The following is a 17750-nucleotide window of genomic DNA, read 5'->3' as shown; positions in this document are numbered from 1 at the left end:
CTCCCGTCGACGGGATGTCTCGAGGGCCGCGCAGTGCCGTTCTGCATGTCTCATGCAAGAAGTGAGTGACTGACTGACTTGGTTGTGCAGCGGATGCAGCGCTTGAGACGGGATCTTTGGCAAGCTGGGATAAGGCCCATGGCAGGTAGGTAGACCTGCAGCTCGTAACCCGTCCGTACAATACGGTAGGTAGGGAAGTAGGGTAGGGTAGGGTAGGGTATATCCGCGCCTGTCGCTGCCCCTTCGTCTCCCCTCCCCTCGCCTCCCCACTGCATCCCAACAACCTAACCCCCAAGCAGGAAGCAAAGCGCAGCACAGCCCCCAGACAAGAATCTCGAACCTAACCATCCCCCCAGAAATCAACCCGACAACTCCTTCAACTCCAACGCATCCATATTCTCCTCCCACAGCGCCACCTGGACCCTCCGCTCCCACGCCGAAATCACCTCCTCCGCCTTGCGGGCCAGTTTCGTCTCGGGCAGTTCCGTCTGCTTCCCAGTCCCGGCCTGACCCGGAAGTTCCTCCGCAGAAACCACCCCCCCAAACACCTTCCGGATGTCCAACTCCCGGACCGCCCGACGATACAGCCCCAGCAGTTCGGCGCGTTTCCTCTCGCGCGGCGGCGTCTCCTCCGCTGTTGCTGTTGCCGTAGCCGTAGCCGTAGCACCCCCACCCTCACCAGCCTGCAAAGGCGAATCCTCAAACCCAATCACCGTCGCAGCGACACCTTTATCGTTACTCGTAGCCGGGGTATCCTTCCTGCCGACAGCGCCGCCCGGTCTGGAAGCAGCAGCACTGCCACTGCCACCAGCTCCAACCTTACGGACCCCCTTCCGCGCCGGCTCCTCCAGCCCGCGGATCGCCCCCTCCAAGATCCCCAGGATCGTGCCCACGCGCATGCCGAGCTGGGCGCCGACGGGGAAGCCCGCGTCGAAGCCGGATTGCACTTGGGTGGATTTGGCGGCGGCAAGGCCGTCGCGGTAGCCGGCGGTGACGTGTTGGCGGCGGAGGGAGGGGAGGTCGGAGGGTTCGGTTGCGGGAGCGGGAGTGTGGTGGTGGTTGTGGTGGTGGTTGTGGTTGTGGGCGTCGTGGGGTGGGGAGGAGCCGAAGATGTCGTCTAGAGTGTTTTCCATTTTGTTGGTGTTGGGAGGGTGAGGTGTATGTGTATGTGTATGTGGGTAGTGGTGAGGGGAGGAGTGAGTTGCGGGATTGGAAAAAAAGTTCGAGCGGGGAAAAGATATATTGAACGGAGCAGTGGAGTCGCTTCGGGGTTAGTGGCGTTAAGGCGTTACGTACTGGTAGTTAAGGTTGGGTCGGATCTGATATGATCGATCGTATTGTATACTTTTCATTGTACACAAGTATGTGACTATGTCCTGTGCGTCTATGGAGAGTTGACAAGATCTGGCATACTACTGGGCATTAAATTCCAGTTACTTCGTGGAGTTCCCTGCAGGTCTTCAGGACAGCGACAGCTACTATAGGCCCAAACTCGCCGAACAAGGAAGCACAAGCGCAAGTCCTACGGTGTTTCGGAGCGCATTAGCCTCCGTTCGCCTTTCTTATATGAGAGCAAGGGAGTATTCACGGAAAACACGACCTCTCTCTTTCCAAGCTATTTGACTGTATGGTAGTCCATAGTCCATAGTGCATACCCAACTCCATCAAAAATGCCCCCCCGCCTCCGCCTCCGCCTCCTCTACCTCCTCACGCCCCCAACCCTCCTAACCTACACCATCCACCGCACCCTCACCCACCTGGAAACCAAATACCCCCCGATCCCCGCCGCCCAAGGCAGCACCGCCGCCCTCACCACCCCAACCAACCCATCCACCCAACGCTGCGCCGAAATCGACATCTACCAGGCCCGCGTCCCGGTCCGCGCCTTGCTGCGCGCCGAGGCCGCCCTCACCGGCACCGACCCAAACACCACCACCACCACCACCACCACCACCGAGAATAACCCAGATAATCCCCCCCGAATCTCGCAAGCCACGCTCCAAAAAGCATGGGCCCACCTCTTCCTCACCAGCCCGATCCTGCAAACCGAAGCCAAGCTCATCGGCCTCCTCACCACGGGGCGATTCCACCCGGGCGATGTGGGGTTGTCGGCTGCGGGGTTTGCGGCGGTGCCGTCGGAGACTGTCCCCGACACTGTCATCGACACCGACACTGCCCCCAAAGATCCCGAAAGTCAAGGCTGGCAGAAACGCAAACTCATCAATGGCGGGTTCATCGTCGAACGCGACCCCGAAAGCCCCGGGGGATTGCTGGCCAGCTGGCGGATTCCGGACGAGGCACGGGAGTTCTTTGAGCGGCTCGCGCGATGGGGATATCCGTGTCGGTTGATGAGTGGGGGGCGGCATGAGTGGGGGGTTTCGGAGGTGTATTTTTGTAAATCAGAGGATGGGGGAGGGGGAGAGGGAGAGGGAGAGGGAGAGGGAGAGGGCAAGGCAGGGGAATGGGTGGTGGATGTGCGGTTCGGGTCGGCGCATGATTATGAGATTGTCGAGGCGGAGGGGGCAGCACAGAAGGTGGTGCCGCGGTGGGTGGGCAGGTTGCATCGCGGGTTTGCGAGGGTGTTGGTGGAGGATGCTGTGAGACGGTTGAGGGATTGGTAGGTATATTGATGAGTTGATAGCTTGGGTTTGAAGACGAAGTGTATACTACACTGTATGACACTACACTACACTATACTGCACTGCACTGTACTGCACACCCCAGATGAAGCGTGCTTGTTCTGGATTCTCTTCTAACAATCCTCCCCATGCGCGACAACCCCCCACCCCCTCCACCCCGTATACTTCACGCACACCTCCCACCCGCTCCGGATCACCTGGACATCATCCCCGGAGTCGGTCCCGCACCCCGCCCCATACAGACACAGATCGTACGCGCTGCTCGTGCTGGGGCTCTTCCACGAGAACGTGTCCACGGTGCTCGCGTTCAGCCCCGCGTCCAGCGCGGCGCACCCGTCCGTCGCGGCCACGCCCTGCCGGTGCCAGAGCGAGAGGTCGAACGAGGTCGTGTTGGGGTCGCAGCCTGGGCTGAAGAGGCGGAGGTCCCACTTTTCCTCACGCGTGTATTAGCATGAGTGTCTTTTAAATTAGGGGGGGGTTGAGGTGGGTGGGTGGGTGCCTTGGGGATAAGTGGAGGGACAGTGGACGATGCAGTGTGCAGGGTTGTGTATAGGTAGTTGAGTGTGCATGGTTTGGTTCATGGTGTGGACAAGCTAAGGCAGACGCACGTTTCTAGGCCGGAGGATATCCCGGGCATCGATCGTGGAATACGTCGTCGAGGGGATAGCGAGAGTCGAGGACAGCAGGCTGAGGACCGTGGTAAGAGTGGATGAGATGTGCATTGTGAATTGTGAATTGTCTAGAAATAACAGATGCAGTGTCCTCGCAAACGCAAATCGCCAGAAGATGCAGGTTTTCACAAGTGAGGAGTCGGGTGATCGTCAGGGTCCCATCTTATAAATAACCGGCCATCAACCCACAATTTCAGGTCTGCGGAGAAAAGACCCACTAATGCAGGTCTCCGACCAGACACTGCGAATCACAGCCTGTTTCACCTCACCAACCCTGGTAGGTACCCTGGACGGAGTCACCGACAACTCAACCCTTATTCTATTAATACATATCTCATCTCCTAGCTACCTAGTACACACCACACTCCTCTACTGCCGCCCCGGCCCTAATCGCCATGCCCGCAGAGGCAACCCCTGCAACTTCAGCACCGCCGGCTTGATGAAGAACACAAACGTCACCACTCCGATCACCACGCACAGAATATTCGTCGTGTAGTAGCCGTCGTGGATCACGTTGCAGGTGCCACCCCCGTGCACACACCGGTTGCGGTCGGGCTCCAGCGCACAAGAAAAGGCCTGTGTGACCAGCTCGCCCTTGAGAGCCTCGGCGCTCGGCGCCACCGTCGGCGGCACACAGGTCGCCTCCGTGAACATGTCCACCAGCTTGAGGATAAAGTACCGCGGGAACGTACCGCCCAGATTCGACACCCTGCCCGAAGATTAGCGTGGATCCGCCACCAAAAGAAAAAGAAAACTTACGTGGCCAACATAGTCATGTAGGTGCCCCCGATGCTCGGGTCGGCGATGCGCGCATGGAAGGCCGACACCGCCACAAACATGACCGTGTTCATGAACGTCGAGAAGATGTGCTCGCCGATCACCGTCAACAGGTACCAGAACGGCACGGCGTCGCCCGCCGGGAAGATCATCACCGTCACCTGCGCCAGCACGGCCGCCGCCAGCCGGCCCATAAACGCCCAGCACCACAGGCGCATCGGCGTGTACTCGGTCGACCACTTGCCCGCATAGTAGCCCAGCCCGATCTCGAAAGGAAAGTCGATCAGCACGACCAGCGCCATGTTGTCCTGGCCGAAGCCCTTGTCCAGCAGCTTCAAGCTGGTCACGCCGTCGTTGGCCTGGAAGCCGATCTTGGCGATCAGATGCACCAAGATGATCGTGTGGATGTTCTTGAGCTTCAGCACGCTCCACATGCTCCGATAGACATCGCTGATGCTGTCGCGCTCGTGCGTCCGGTCCTCCTTCTTCATCAGAGCCAGCAGCGTGGTCACCACGATGTAGGCCCACCCCCAGAAGACCAGGTACGAGCCCAGCGACAGCAGACCCCCGGAGGCCGGAGCGCTGCGGAACCACCGGTTGGCAAAGTCCTCGGAGTTGAAAGCCAGGAACACCGTGTACGACAGAAAGTGGCCCGCGGTCAGGCCGACCGTCTGCGCCGTCGACGCGTAGGAGATGTTGGGCGGCGACATGAGCGTGATGGCCCAGCCGTCCACGGCGATGTCCTGCGTGGCGCAGAAGAACACCAGCAGGAACCACCAGTAGGTGAACTTCCACACGCCCGCGCCGCCGTTGGCGCCCGCCGCCTCCATCATCTCGTCGATGCGCCCGCCCAGGTAGATCATGGCCAGCCCCGCGATGACCTGCACCGGTGTGATCCAGCTCTTCCGCCGCCCAAACCGGCGGCTCCAGATGGCATCCACGATCGGACTCCACAGCAATTTGAGCGAGTAGGGGTAGGAGGCGAGCGAGAAGATGCCGATCTGGCCGTACGAGAGGTAGGGCTTCAGCAGGAAGGGCACCGACCCCGTAGCCAGGCCCATGGGGATCCCCTGGAGGAAGTAGAGCACACACAGCAGCATGAAGTTTCTCCGGTCGCTCGCGGGAAGGTTGGCAAACGAGGTGGTCGTCATGGCGGGGGTTTGCGGGGTCATGGGGGGATCGTGGTCGAGGCTGAAGCTGGGACGCGCCATGAGACGGTTGGCCCGGCCCGCAGAAGACTCAATGGAGGTTTCCCTCTTGCGCATCTCGATGGAGGAATCCATGCTCTCGCTCGCGTAGCCGTTCTGGCCCGTCGAGATGGTCAGCGATGGCTTCGAGCGACGTTTGGTGACCGTGCGGCCTTTACGCTTCATCTGGGCACGGCCACGGCGGGAGGCGAGTTGGGAAAGGAGAGGTTCGTCGTGGGCTTCGTGCGAGTCCGTGTCTGACTCGTCGTCGTGGTCGGAGGAGAGATGAGTGGGATCCCCGGGATGATGATCGGAGGAGGAGTGGTCTGTGTAACGAGGGTCTAGTTTATTATTAAAAGGTCCACGGTGGGCGGTGCTGCATGCTAGATGTCGAAGTTCCACCTCTGAGGAAAGCCGCGGTCGATCCGAACGAAATGGAGAGGAAGGGTCCGCAGGGGGGACATGAAGGGAAGGTCTTAGGGAAGGAGAAGCAGAAGCAGAAGGAGAAGATAAAGGAGGGACTGGAACTGGGTCGCCGGCGTTGGAATGATGCATCCATTCGACGTAGTGGAGCTGGGAAGGAGAGAGAAGCGTGCGGTGGGTGCGGCGCGGTGCAAGTTCCCGATTTCTTGGAGGCAAAGGGCAAAGGCAAGCTGGCCTCAGTGGGAATTCCCCTTGTTTGGGCTTGGCTGGGTTGAAGTGGATTGGGCGGGCCGATGATTGGGTGGGGAGGAGAGAGACTTTTGTTTGACGAAGGATTCACGTCAAGATTATTGATTGATTGATGCTGAGTGATCGGCTCTAGTGATGCAGATGCAGATAACAAGCTATGGGGAGGGGGATGACTAGTGGGAGTGCCAACAAGATTACAGATCAGTTTCTTTGGAGTAGTCCACGAACAACAGTCTAAATACGTATCTGGCCACGTCTCCCGCAGGACAATCAACGTTTATTAAACCCTTCTTTGGGTTATTTATTGAATTTTCCATCGAAAGTTAAGCCCGCGACCCAACCCGGTGGATCTGCCGATAACGAACCTTCACGTGACATCTCACTCCAATTCAGGTCCTGTCAACAAACACTGCATACACCCATCCATCACCACCACCACCCCCCATCTTCAAACGCACCCCAACAACAACAAGAAAACCCTCACAACATGTCCACCCCCTCTCTAAACACAGAAGAAGAAACCGAATCCCTCGATTCCGAAATCTCCACCATCCGCGCCGAACGTCCGTTCCCCCCTCCCTTCCCCCATCCCAAACCCCCAACTAACGCCCCCGCCAAACAGTCCAGACCCTCCACCACCGCCGCCGCATCCTAACAAACAGCCTCCTGACCTCGCGCCCCCTCCAACGCCTCGCCAAATCCCAATCCCAATCCCAATCCCCATCTCAAACAACAGCAACCGCCCCAAGATCCTCTCAAAAATGGACCGACCTCTCCCCGCTCCTCCACACCTCCGCCCTCCACGCCGACCTCAACCACCACCGCATCGCCTTCTCCACCACCGCCTTCCCCTTCACCGATCCCTCGCCCTCGCCCGTCCCCTCCGAGGCCAACAAGAGTCTGATAGGGTTGCGCATTGACATCTGCGCCCGGGACGGGTCGTACGTCAAGCCGTATTACATTCTGTTGCGGAAGGGGGCGTTGCACCGGTCTACGGGAAGCGACGCGGAGGAGAGGACGGGTAAGGGTGGGAGGGGGGGGAGGGTGCTGTACGTGCATCGGCACACGGTTCCCCCGGTGGTGGATGTGGGGGCGTTGGAGCGGGTGTATTTGCCGCGAGCTGGGGGGGATGCAGCCCGGGGAGAAGAGGGGGAAGGTGGGGAGCAGCTCAAGCCGTGGAAGCGCAGCCCCACGAAGAAGCAGAATCTGAAGGGCTTTCTGCGCGAGGTGCGGCGGCAGCTGGTCGTGTGGCATGTCCGTTGTGATGGGGTCCGGTATCTGCGGGAGCGGTTGGGCGTCGTCAGGCGGGGCGAGGGGCAAGACGCGGACGCGGACGAGGAGAACGGGGTCTGGGAGAGGGATGTGCTGGCGGAAGAGCCGAACCAGGAGTCCAAGATCGCGAGGAATGATCTGGGGATCGTCGCGTTGGGGGCCACCGCGTTGGAGGCGGTCTATGTGCGCGTCGAGTGGGTGGATGGTCGGGTCGGGCGGTTCAAAATCTCCAATGCGGGGTTGGTGGAGCGGGCGGTCGTGATGGGGGACACGGGGAGGGATAAGTTGATGGAGGCGGTCATGACGGGGGGCAATGGGAGGTTGGAGACGTTGCTGGATCGGTGGAGGAAACACGCGTCTGAGTTGAGGGGGTCTGCTGCTGCTGCTGCTCCTGTGTCGGTTGGGGATGGTGCGTCGCAGACGGCATCGGAAGCGTGATGCTGATCGCTTCTTCTTCGTCTTCCTTTTTTTTTTTTTTTTCTAATGTGCTGCCTCCTAGCGAGTCTTTTCCTATACCTACACACGTTCAGGCATTGGTATCTATTATTCTGTCACAAACCAAGTAAACAAGTGCCCATAAATCTATCAGGCTGAAAAGGAGCCAGGGATATCCAAAATCAGCGCTATGCACGTGAGGGCAAGGTATATCCGCTATGATGTATGTATGTCTGAGGCCGGCACCAAGTCGACTCAACAAGAACAAATGTCAAAAAGGGCGGGAATAGTAATTACAAGATATAGGGTTGGCATCCAAGGCCGAATATGACACATTAGGGGGACTGCATATATGCATGAGGAGATCCGAGAATCGGGGCAAATAAAGGAAAGGGGTATCACGTAGACATCACATCATAATCAAAGCACCTGTCCCCTTCTCTTCGTCCGGGTGCACCTCCTCCTCAAGCGCTGGCAGCTCCGGTCTGCTCGGCCACACAGATGGCCGAATCGCGCGTCTCATAGTTCGGGTCGCTGAAGGATAAAGGGGGCAAGGGTCCGTACACCTTCCCGTGTTGCGTCCCCAGTTTGGTCCGCAGAATGGCCTCTTCCAGGTTCCATCGGTGTATCAACCGTGCCTTCTTTGCATCGAACGCCTGGACGACAGCCATCTCTTCCTGTTGATGGGCTTGTTGCATTTGCGCAAACTCTATAGCGTGTTTGTCGATCAGCTCGTCAAGTTCTCTTTCCATCCGGGCAATGGCCTCCTGCAATCGCAGCTCCTGTCGGTCGCGGAGCACTTTGATCTTGGCCTCGTGTAACTGATCCATCGATTTGTGGTCGTGGTACTCCTGCGCTAGCTGGGCCTTGTGTTGCGCGGTGAACTTGCGGGCGGGGGTGGTCTCCGGCCCTGACCCTGCCCCTCCTGGCGACGGGGGAGGACTGGAATTATTGAAATACCCCTCCATGTGTTTGATGCGGGTCCGCGAATTCATCTTCGCCCGTTCAAACTCCCGCATCTGGTCCATCTCGATCGTCAGCTGACGTTCTTCCATCCGAGCAGCGTCGTTGATGTTCTTCACAGATGTTAGCATGACGAGTTTCGTTAAGTGGTACGAGGGCGTACCTTTTCGCGTTTCTGCGCCTCAAGATCCTTGTTCGCCGCAAGTCGTTCGGCAACAATGGACTGCTGAGTTTGGCGAAGACGCATCGTGAACGCATCCTGGAAGAGATTGTGTCGATTCAGCTCCATCACTTGACGCTCCCGCATGAGACGCAGCTGCTCGTCGTTCTGACTCCGCTGTAGGGACTCATGATCGAACGCGGGTATCTCAATCCGCAGCACTCCGCTCCCGTCGCCGGATGATCGGGCTTCCTGCGACTCCGACGGCTTGGATTCCACCCGAACCTGCTCGATCCCCTTACTACCCTTGGCGATAGTGATTTGCGCCGCCGGAGGCAGGAGCACGGCCGACGGCGACCGCTTCTTGCGAAAATGGATCTTCTCCATCGCCGACTTCAGCGTCGATTTCCGTCTTTCCTTCTTGTCGCTCGGGATCACGCTGATCATCGAATGGCGGTTGCTCGGCGGCGCCCCCGCGGCCAAATTCGTATCTATCCCCGGGATCAGTCTCCCCTCACATGAACTATAAGAGGTCGGTCGGGTGGACAGTGAGGCGATCGAGCGAGCACTACCATTGTGGATGGGTTCGGAGGAGACAGTGAACTCGGAGAGAGACGAACCGAGGAGATCGATTGCGGTGGTCTGGTGGGACGGTGTGATATCGTATGCGGAGTTGCGATCGGTGGAGGATCTGGTGGACGAGATGATCGGTGAGGACGAGGAGAGATCCACCATCCCAGAAGCGATGGACGCGGTCAACGATGCGACCAGCTCGACCTCTGGGACGTTCAGACCCAGCTGGCGGGCCTCATCGATCAGTTTTTGCTCCTGCGCCGTCTCGGCTTCCTCAGAAGGCAGTTGGAGAACCTCCCGGCGGTAGTGAGACTCATCGATCTCTGCGTAATTAGGGTGCTCCATGATGCGATTGCAGACGAGCTCTGTTCACAGTCACCCATGGAGCTTGTATGTATGTGTGTGTGTGTGTGTGTTTGTGTGTGTGTGCGGGAGAAGTGAAGCTGCGGAGAGGCACGGAAACAGGTGAAGGAAGAGAAGTGGTGGTGAGGGGTAGAAAAATGATATATAGAAAAATTAAACAATGACGATAAGAGACAATAAGGGGGACGGACGGAAGTTTCAGGGACACGAGTCGCCAGACGCTAAGACACTCGTCCACAGTACTAGAAGCACGGTGGACGAGATGGAGGCGCCCAAGAGCAGCATCCGACTTGCGGGGAGGGGCAAAGTAAGTCTCCAAGCAAGACACTGGGTGGGAGACAGAAAGAGAGAGAGGAAGAGACTCTAAGGAACACGCCGCTGGCAGAATAGGAGAACAACAAGAAAGACCGTGGATTGAATGAGGAGACAGACTATCACCTAGAAGTGGGCTAATGAGAGAGCAGATTACTCCTGCTGCTGCGGGCCAACTGTGCGAGCAAGCACCACCAGGGACTGGGAAGCCAGGACAAGCAAGCGACTGGAACCTGATTTGGGCCTCAAGTATCCGTAGGTGGTAGGTAGACTAAGTAGACTAACTTGCCAACTTAGCACTGAGTAGGTGGGTTCTTTTGTTTCGGTCATTCATGGGTTCCATATTATTCATTCATTCATTATTGTTACTGAGTATAATTGCGGATTGCGACCCACGACCCGCCTGACCGAATGATTCCTGATTCCTCCGGTCCATCCATAGGTCAGTCAATTCAGTAGTGGGTAAGTTGGTTGTGATCAGACCGTGCGTCCCTGCGTGCATCCGAAGTCAAAGAAAAGGAGAAAAAAAGAGAAAAGAAAATTATGATTAATCTTTGAAGCATGATCGATCGTCTGCAGTGATGCAGTGATGCAGTCAGTGACAGTGACAGTGACAGTGCTAGGAAGGGAAGTGACTCCGGGGAAAGGAGAAGCCGTCAGAATGCTGTCACGGCAAGTCGGGAAATCGGGAATTGACTGACTGAACCTTAGTTAACTTAGTTACTCTTTGCTAGAGGGACTCAGCTGCCCGTGCCCTGGGCTGCCAGGCTGAATGAGGATTATTGTTCAGCGCCGATTGAAGGCACCCCCGTAACTCGCCCATGGTCGGAAGTAACAGCCGCCCGGATTGGGCCACTGAATAGGGCATAGGGTAGGTCAGTTCAGGGCAGGTCAGGGCAAGTTCAGGGCAAGTTCAGGGCCAGCTGCAGATTTCTCGGCGCTACCCAGAACCGTGGTTTCAAACCCATGGCCGATGGAGTCCACCGTCAGGCACCGCCGCTTCAGATTCCCCTCGTCTGCACACCACCTGACCATCCAGGTTCCACTGCTCCAGATCTCTTAATCTCGCCGTCATGGACGTTGGGGAACACTATCCAGGACAGTACTAGACTTTAACAGGGGGAGACAAATAGTGTCATGATCGTCCCAGGTTAACGGCTTCTAGAGAGCTTCTTGAGCTCCGCTTAGTGCTTTTCTAGGCAGGAGGGGATGGCACGATGTCTTAGTCTGGCTCAACCATCATTCCAGGAGTTCACCGCATCAGTTGTTCCCGCATTCTGACCTGCATGACCCCATATGTACGATCTTCGGATTATCACACCATTAATAATATTGGATTATGAGATTACATTTTTTGTTTTCAGAATTTATCTCAAACAAAAATTGCTATGCGGACTGTGATTCTCCGAGATAGAAAGCTACTCTCTCTCCCCCTCCTTTCCCTAACGCGATAGCATCGCCCCAGCCATTGCGTATGTCTTCTCTCTAGCATCCCACTGGACGGAGCCCGGCAACGCCCGCTTATCAAAGCCGTGCTCGCAAGCTTGCATACGCACTTGCACCACCTCGCGCTCTTTGCCGGGCTCCTTGGCGATTCTCTGGGCGAGGGTCTCCGCCTCAACCGCCAGGCTATCACACGCCGCCGTCACGATCATCACGCGATCAGGGAAGCGGTCCGGGCTCGCATAGAGCGGTGAGATGCGGGGATCCCTGGTATCAAACGCCCCGTGCGTGTAACATGCGTCGAAGAACCTCGACATGAAGAGCGGAATCGCTTTCCCGGACGTATCGGGCGGCACCTTCAGGCTGGGGTCCGTATGGATGTCCACGACCGGGTAGACCGCGATCACGGAGTGGAAGGTCTCCGGGGGGAAGAGATTCGCCGACGCCGCCAGCGCGAAGTTCCCGCCGGCGCTGAACCCGGACAGGGAGACGCGGCTGAGGTCGAATCTGTCCGGTTGGCTGAGCACCCACCGCACCACATCCTCCGCGTCATTCAGCGCCGCGGGGAAGGGGTGCTCGGGCGCGAGGCGGTACTGGACATCGAGGACGGTCCGGTCGGTCTCTCGACTCATCTGCCGACAGAAGGGGTCGTCCGCGCCGTGGCGCGGGAAGATGAAGCCGCTGCCATGGAAGTTCACCAGCACCGGTGTGGGTTTGGCGGTGGGAGACGATGTGTTGCGATACAGGTGGACTTTGATCGTTCGCCCGGCGTCGCGCGACTGTATTTGCAGGACTTCATCGGGGCTGGCGTTGGGGAGTTTGCGGGCAAAGTATCGCCTGAAGAAGACGGCGAGGAGCTTGTAGTAGAGGTAGGTGAGGAAGAACATGGTGTGCGTGTCGACAAGGTCACAGCGTCCCACCGGCAAATAGGCAAGGCTTGATGATTCAAGCAATGGCTTATCTGCCAAGAGGGTGTCAGAACCTAGGTTCCAGCTGCATCGACAGGCACCAATGATACATTAAATAGGCGTGTTACGTAGTCGGTAGTTGGTGGTCGGTCCGTCTGTGCCGTGGAGCGGACGCTCCACTCGGACCGATGACGCCATCATTTTCCACCGAGGCCGATGCTAGAGTAAACCAAACCACTGCAGGATAAATGCAATTGTTTCTTTGCTAGGAGTACGAGTAGACGGCATTCTCTAGAGGCACGAGTTGAAATTGCCTTGCTAACAATACAGGGAAGAGGTGGATATACTATAATACTTGGAGAAATAACTGAGATACCTGAGATACCCTGAAAGACACCGCTCTCCACCGCCAAACCTAGTAAGTTACACACTGCAAAGCATTGGACCTTCGCTATATTGCCGGGCCCCTTTTCCCCCTTCTACTTCAAGAAGACAGCTACTCTTGTGCTCCCGAATTTTCGAGGTCGATTGAACTCAACTCATTTCTAGCATGCTTTGTGGTCAAGTCAGCTAGGAGCCTTATGTAGCAATGAGTTTGGAAATGGTCCAACGTTTGTCAACCTGCGATAAATTCATTTAACAGACTCTAGGCCGATAGCGGCCTCCTCAATCGCATTATGTGCATTGTAGCCTTTCAATATCAATTGGTCCTACCAGTCAAGAAGTCATGCGAAAGAACGGTTGTTCAATCGTTATCTTATCGCCTCCCCTCGCCGTGCCGTCATGTCTGCTCAGGGTAAGGATTTACAATAGACGTGCTGTCCGATGCATCCCAGAATGAGACAGACATCTACTAAGTACAAGCATTCGGTATTATCCTTATCTAGCTTCTTTCAGTCTGCTCCTACCAATGAGAAGAGTAAGATACTTAGTTAAAGTCTGAGTAATATGACTCCTCTGCCACAAGCCTTCTGTGCCCCATCAACCAGGCAGAAACACTTAGTCTGACGGCAACCTGGAACTAAGCAACCATCCTTGTAGATTTGCGGGGTTATTTAGACCCCGTCTGGAAGCACCCAACATCCAACATTCAACATCCTTCCTCTCCCAGCACTTCTTACCTTCCCATTATTATTCTCAATCTCACAGCAGCCGACTCACTAGCTACACATATCCCCCAGAACAGAACACAACAGAAAAATGAACAGCCTGCCCCCCGCGCAACGACGCCCGCGCCGCCGTCGCGGCAACCCCCGCTGCGGCCCCATGCCCCCGCGCCGCCTCTCGCCCTCCTCCTACCAGATCCCGCAGGACCTGAGTCCCTCCCTCCCCGCCATCCAGCAAACCGCCTGCCCACTATTCACGCACATCCCCGCCGAGATCCGCAACAAGATCTACTACTACACCCTCGAGTCGTCCTCCTCCTCGTCCTCCTCGTCCTCCTCCACTTCAGAAACTGCATCAACCACCTACGCCCAGCAAGCCCTCTACTACCGCCCCGGCTTCAAGGCCCCGAAACGCATCTCGACCGCCCTCCTGCAAACCTGCCAGCAGATCTACAGCGAGGCCTCGCTCCTCCCGCCGGCCATCAACCGGCACACCTTCTGGTGCCACCGCCCGCCGCCGCACGTCCGCCACGCCGCCTCCCCGGCCGACTACTTCGCGCGCATGACGCCCAAGCAGCGCGGCGCCGTGCAGGAGCTCCACTTCTTCACCCAGCAGTATTTCCTCGAGGACTCGTGGGCGCAGGTCTGGGCGTCCGTCCGGGAGAACGAGGCCTGGCAGGCGCAGATGCGCAAGGGGAAGCGGAAGCTGGAGGAGGCAAACGCAAACTCTGGCGAGGGGGACCGGGGCGGCGGGGAGGACAACCACCCTGGCGATCGCTATCAGGAGAACGGGGTGGAAGGCCGGGGGAGCAAACGACGCGCCGGTCCAGCATTACCGTCATTGGGGCTGGAACCCGACGAGACCTCGGATGTCGGGGTCCTGGCCCCGAAGCGCTTGACCATCACGCTCAGGCATACGGATTGGTGGTTCTGGGAGCATAATGAGCCGTTGGGGATCGATCCGTTTCGGCCGGGGAGGACGAAGGCGGAGGAGATGGAGATGGGTGTTCGTGGGCAGCAGCAGCAGCAGCAGCGGCGGCGGCCGTTGACGGCCTGGGAGGAGGGCAGGGTCTGGGGGAATCAGTTCAAGCTGTTGCCCAGTTTGGAGGAGTTGGTGATTGAGTTTGAGACGGTGATGCGGAAGAGGGACCAGTTGGATGCGATTGTGCAGATGGCGCGGGACTGGCGGTTTCCGTTGGTGGTTGACGAGGAGGAAAACGGGGAGAAGGTGTTTCTGGTCGCGGAGGAAGGGTCGCGGCGCGCGTATACGTGGATCGGGGCCAAGGAGGAGATCTTGCGAGATGTGGTCATGGGGGCTGCGAGCAGGGGCGGGAACGGGCAACAAGGAGGTGATGCTGGTGATGCTGCTGCGGTCAGGCCGCCGCCGAGGCTGGTGCCGTTCGATGCGGAACAGGAGTTCAGGACCGCTGCTGCTGCTGCTGCAGCGAGTCAATCACAAAAAGGCGAGGGGGATGCTACTGCTGAGCAGAGTGAGCCGAAGAGCAATGGAGATTTTGATCCGGCGACGGAGGAGAAGTTCTACGTCGTCTTTCTAACGTGGCGGAGGCAGCGGATCAATTGACCTTGTGGTTTGCGAGATCTAATTTGAACATAAGGCTTGATCGGGCGACTTTTATCTGGCGGTCTATGCCCTTCGGTCACGATATCACTTGAAATTCTTATGGTGTTGGTAATGTGTACTTTATTAATGAATCAAGCACATATTCAGATTCAACAGCGGGTGCAACTCATCTATCGTTGAAATTATCCTTCTTTCAAACATTACTTAGGCATCTTAATAACATGTTGCGATACATAACTCCATAACACATGCACAGCCGTAGATGTCAGGGACCCAGCCCTGCCTGGGTCATCATGTAACCGGGAGGTCAAATGCTCCTCCCACGCCTTGGCTTGACATAGCCCAGAAGGTCCAACAGGGGACCTTCCCTTCCGTTTCTTCACTTCCAATCAATAACCGGCACATAACAAAAGAACCAGATCACAAACTCTTTTGACTTCTGCCTCAATTCGACTGCCTCACCGGTCAAACTTCTTCAGTTCCAAGTACCGCAGCGGCGGGTAGACGAGCATGGCCCACGAGCAACCGACCCAGATGCCCAGATCGGCGCCGTCGGCGCCCACCATCTTGGCGATGGGGCCGACATACCAGATCTGGTCCATGCAGACGATGGCGCCGGCCCAGCCGATGAGGAAGGCGGCCAGCGCCGCGAGGCCGAGGGGCAGCTTGGCGCGGTCGGCCCAGGCGTCCCAGTCGAAGCCGCGGGTCCGGCGGAAGATCAAATGCTCCTCGAGCGCAATCGTCAAATAGATGGTGACCCAGTAGCCCATGAGGGCGAGGAAGTTCTCGAAGATGTCGTAGAGGTGGTTGCGGCCGCCGAGGGCGCACGCGGTGTAGATGATCGTGCTGACGCAGGCGAGGGTCCAGCGCGGCAGCCGCGCCAGGTGCCTCCCCATGATCTGGAAGCCCAGCGTGGCCGAGTACGTGCCGGGGATGTTGTTGGAGATCAGGCCCAGCGCGATGATCACCCCCAGGAACTTGCCGAACCCGCCGAGCCCGTCGTAGCCGGCCAGGATCAGTGCCCCCGAGGACGTGTCGTAGGCGTCGGCCCACGCCGGGTTCGTCAGGGTGCCCGAGGCTAGGCCCACGCCCATCAGGTTCGCGAAGGTTAGGGACAGGCCCAGGCCGAAGAGAACGGACACGAAGGTCTTCCATTTGGAGGTGGTCGGTGGGAAGTAGACGAAGAAGTCGGCGCCCGCGGGAGCCCACGCGACGGAGCTCGAGAGGCACAGTGAGAAGAAGGTCAGGCGGTCCGCGCTCAGGGTCGCTGTGTTCCCGCTGGACACGATGGAGGTGTCGAACTTGGGGCCGGCGCAGCCGACGAGCACGAACATGGCGACGAGTTGTGGCGCCCAGGCCCATCTGGGATGGTCAGTATACTCCCGGGACTTTGGGGGAATGGGGAACATAAGATGGATGGGCTTACCTTTCATAGGCGTGAAATGGCTTCATACCGAATACGACGACCAGCCAGGTGATGATGGCGACAATGATGATACCAACGACAACAGTCATCTTCCCGTCGGCCACCGCAGCCAACTTTTATGATTTTAGCAATCGCTCTAGAATGCTCCCAGTAGAAGGGCCAACTCACGATCTGACCACCAACCAAACAGTCGATCATTCCATATCCAAGCATAATAATGATGTTCAACAGACAGGCGATCTTGCTGGGATAATAGCCCATGAAATATCTCGCCACGACCTGGAACGCCACCTGTCAGCGTTTTCATCGATGTGCTATAGGCCATCATCACTAACCATCGTCCGATTGCCACTTAGCGGTCCAAAGGTCGCCATGTATGCCACCCCAGCAGCCCCCAAGAAAGAGCCAAAGGTGGCACAGAGGGCAGAGTCCACAAAGCTCAGCGAATATCCCAACGGGCCGTACATACCGACGGCGACGTTGTTGGCCGTGATACTGGTCGAGAACCACAGAACGCCCATTTTGAGATAGTCGGCTGTGGTCACAGAACTATGCCGTTCCGTCTCAGGCACTCTCTCGATACCTCGCTTCTCAAGTAGCTTGTGAGTGAACCTTGAAAACATGTTGGCCTCTCCTGAGTCGGAGGAGGCAGAGAGCGAAGCTCTCATGGCCTTCTCTTCGTCCTGTATGGAAGCGGCCATGCTGAATTCAGACTGCTTGGGGCTGGGGAGATTGGCAGAAGCCGTGAGTTGTTCCTCTCGAGTAGGGAGGTAGCGGCGAATCCCGAGAGAGCAACGGCAGTAGATAAGAAGATTAGGTCGAGAGTTGAGCTGGCCCAGCCTGCATGACGGGAGAAGGAACACGAGAAGAAAAAGGTACGGAGGAGTTGGGAGGGATATGATACCCTGCTTATAGAGCTAATGAGTTAACTATCAGCCAATCCTCTAATCAATGTAGCGACGGACATAGTCTTCCTTTTTCATCGCCAAGCCGGTTTAAGTAAGTTCAACAAGATTGTCAGAATTAATTTATCATCTTGGCAGTCTGGATTTTTTCTTGCATTTTTTTTTTCTTTTCCGCCCAGAACTTTTTGTCGGCCGGGAGTCCGGGACAAGCCGCCACTCAATGCTTAGGTGGGCTTAGCAATGCTTAGCGAAATGGGCTAACAACCAACTTAACTTCGGCCTCCCGTTGCTGACCCATGGATGCTGCGTGCCATCTGCCATCTGCTCCCTGCAGGCATCGACGCCTCGTGCTTTAA

At 57.3% G+C, this 17750-nt stretch overlaps 9 protein-coding genes across 9 annotated transcripts; 3 read left to right on the top strand and 6 right to left on the bottom strand.

Annotated features, from left to right (window-relative positions):
- Positions 1 to 359: 359 nt before the first annotated feature.
- BO72DRAFT_436196 (Yae1 family protein) lies at positions 360 to 1379 on the bottom strand (the record flags this gene model as incomplete). Its single annotated transcript, XM_040943315.1, has 2 exons — positions 819 to 1379; positions 360 to 698 (listed from the first exon to the last, which is right to left on the bottom strand). Exons 1-2 carry the CDS (start codon positions 1131 to 1133, stop codon positions 360 to 362), a joined length of 654 nt encoding a protein of 217 aa, XP_040798040.1. The 5' UTR covers positions 1134 to 1379.
- Positions 1380 to 1524: 145 nt separating this feature from the next.
- Positions 1525 to 2798, top strand: BO72DRAFT_530557 (uncharacterized protein). Its single transcript, XM_040950306.1, has one exon. It carries the CDS (start codon positions 1671 to 1673, stop codon positions 2619 to 2621), a length of 951 nt encoding a protein of 316 aa, XP_040798039.1. The 5' UTR covers positions 1525 to 1670; the 3' UTR covers positions 2622 to 2798.
- Positions 2753 to 3070, bottom strand: BO72DRAFT_385837 (uncharacterized protein; the record flags this gene model as incomplete). The annotated part of the gene is made up of 1 exon (XM_040941602.1): positions 2753 to 3070. A coding segment is annotated over one exon (318 nt), but the record flags the coding sequence as incomplete, so codon positions are not given.
- Positions 3071 to 3679: 609 nt separating this feature from the next.
- Positions 3680 to 5460, bottom strand: BO72DRAFT_461649 (SD08430p; the record flags this gene model as incomplete). Its single annotated transcript, XM_040946531.1, has 2 exons — positions 3680 to 4019; positions 4070 to 5460. 2 exons carry the CDS (start codon positions 5458 to 5460, stop codon positions 3680 to 3682), a joined length of 1731 nt encoding a protein of 576 aa, XP_040798037.1.
- Positions 5461 to 6433: 973 nt separating this feature from the next.
- BO72DRAFT_471193 (uncharacterized protein) lies at positions 6434 to 7656 on the top strand (the record flags this gene model as incomplete). Its single annotated transcript, XM_040947078.1, has 2 exons — positions 6434 to 6509; positions 6569 to 7656. The coding sequence occupies 2 exons, from the start codon at positions 6434 to 6436 to the stop codon at positions 7654 to 7656; spliced, it is 1164 nt and encodes a 387-aa protein (XP_040798036.1).
- Positions 7657 to 8117: 461 nt separating this feature from the next.
- On the bottom strand, positions 8118 to 9694 carry BO72DRAFT_385719 (uncharacterized protein; the record flags this gene model as incomplete). The annotated part of the gene is made up of 2 exons (XM_040941596.1): positions 8118 to 8729; positions 8780 to 9694. The coding sequence occupies 2 exons, from the start codon at positions 9692 to 9694 to the stop codon at positions 8118 to 8120; spliced, it is 1527 nt and encodes a 508-aa protein (XP_040798035.1).
- A 1629-nt stretch (positions 9695 to 11323) lies between these two features.
- Positions 11324 to 12473, bottom strand: BO72DRAFT_451134 (putative esterase/lipase). The gene has a single exon (XM_040945416.1). The coding sequence runs from the start codon at positions 12352 to 12354 to the stop codon at positions 11467 to 11469; it is 888 nt and encodes a 295-aa protein (XP_040798034.1). The 5' UTR covers positions 12355 to 12473; the 3' UTR covers positions 11324 to 11466.
- Positions 12474 to 13479: 1006 nt separating this feature from the next.
- On the top strand, positions 13480 to 15258 carry BO72DRAFT_451133 (uncharacterized protein). Its single transcript, XM_040945415.1, has one exon. It carries the CDS (start codon positions 13576 to 13578, stop codon positions 15061 to 15063), a length of 1488 nt encoding a protein of 495 aa, XP_040798033.1. The 5' UTR covers positions 13480 to 13575; the 3' UTR covers positions 15064 to 15258.
- A 263-nt stretch (positions 15259 to 15521) lies between these two features.
- Positions 15522 to 17112, bottom strand: BO72DRAFT_385718 (purine-cytosine permease family protein; the record flags this gene model as incomplete). Its single annotated transcript, XM_040941595.1, has 4 exons — positions 15522 to 16425; positions 16490 to 16602; positions 16658 to 16768; positions 16825 to 17112. 4 exons carry the CDS (start codon positions 17110 to 17112, stop codon positions 15522 to 15524), a joined length of 1416 nt encoding a protein of 471 aa, XP_040798032.1.
- Positions 17113 to 17750: the final 638 nt, after the last annotated feature.

This window comes from Aspergillus fijiensis, assembly GCF_003184825.1.
Source record: "Aspergillus fijiensis CBS 313.89 unplaced genomic scaffold BO72scaffold_53, whole genome shotgun sequence".
Classification (NCBI taxonomy): Eukaryota; Fungi; Ascomycota; class Eurotiomycetes; order Eurotiales; family Aspergillaceae; genus Aspergillus; species Aspergillus fijiensis.
Note: the sequence above shows the minus strand (reverse complement) of the source record. Positions and strands in the feature narration are given on the sequence as shown.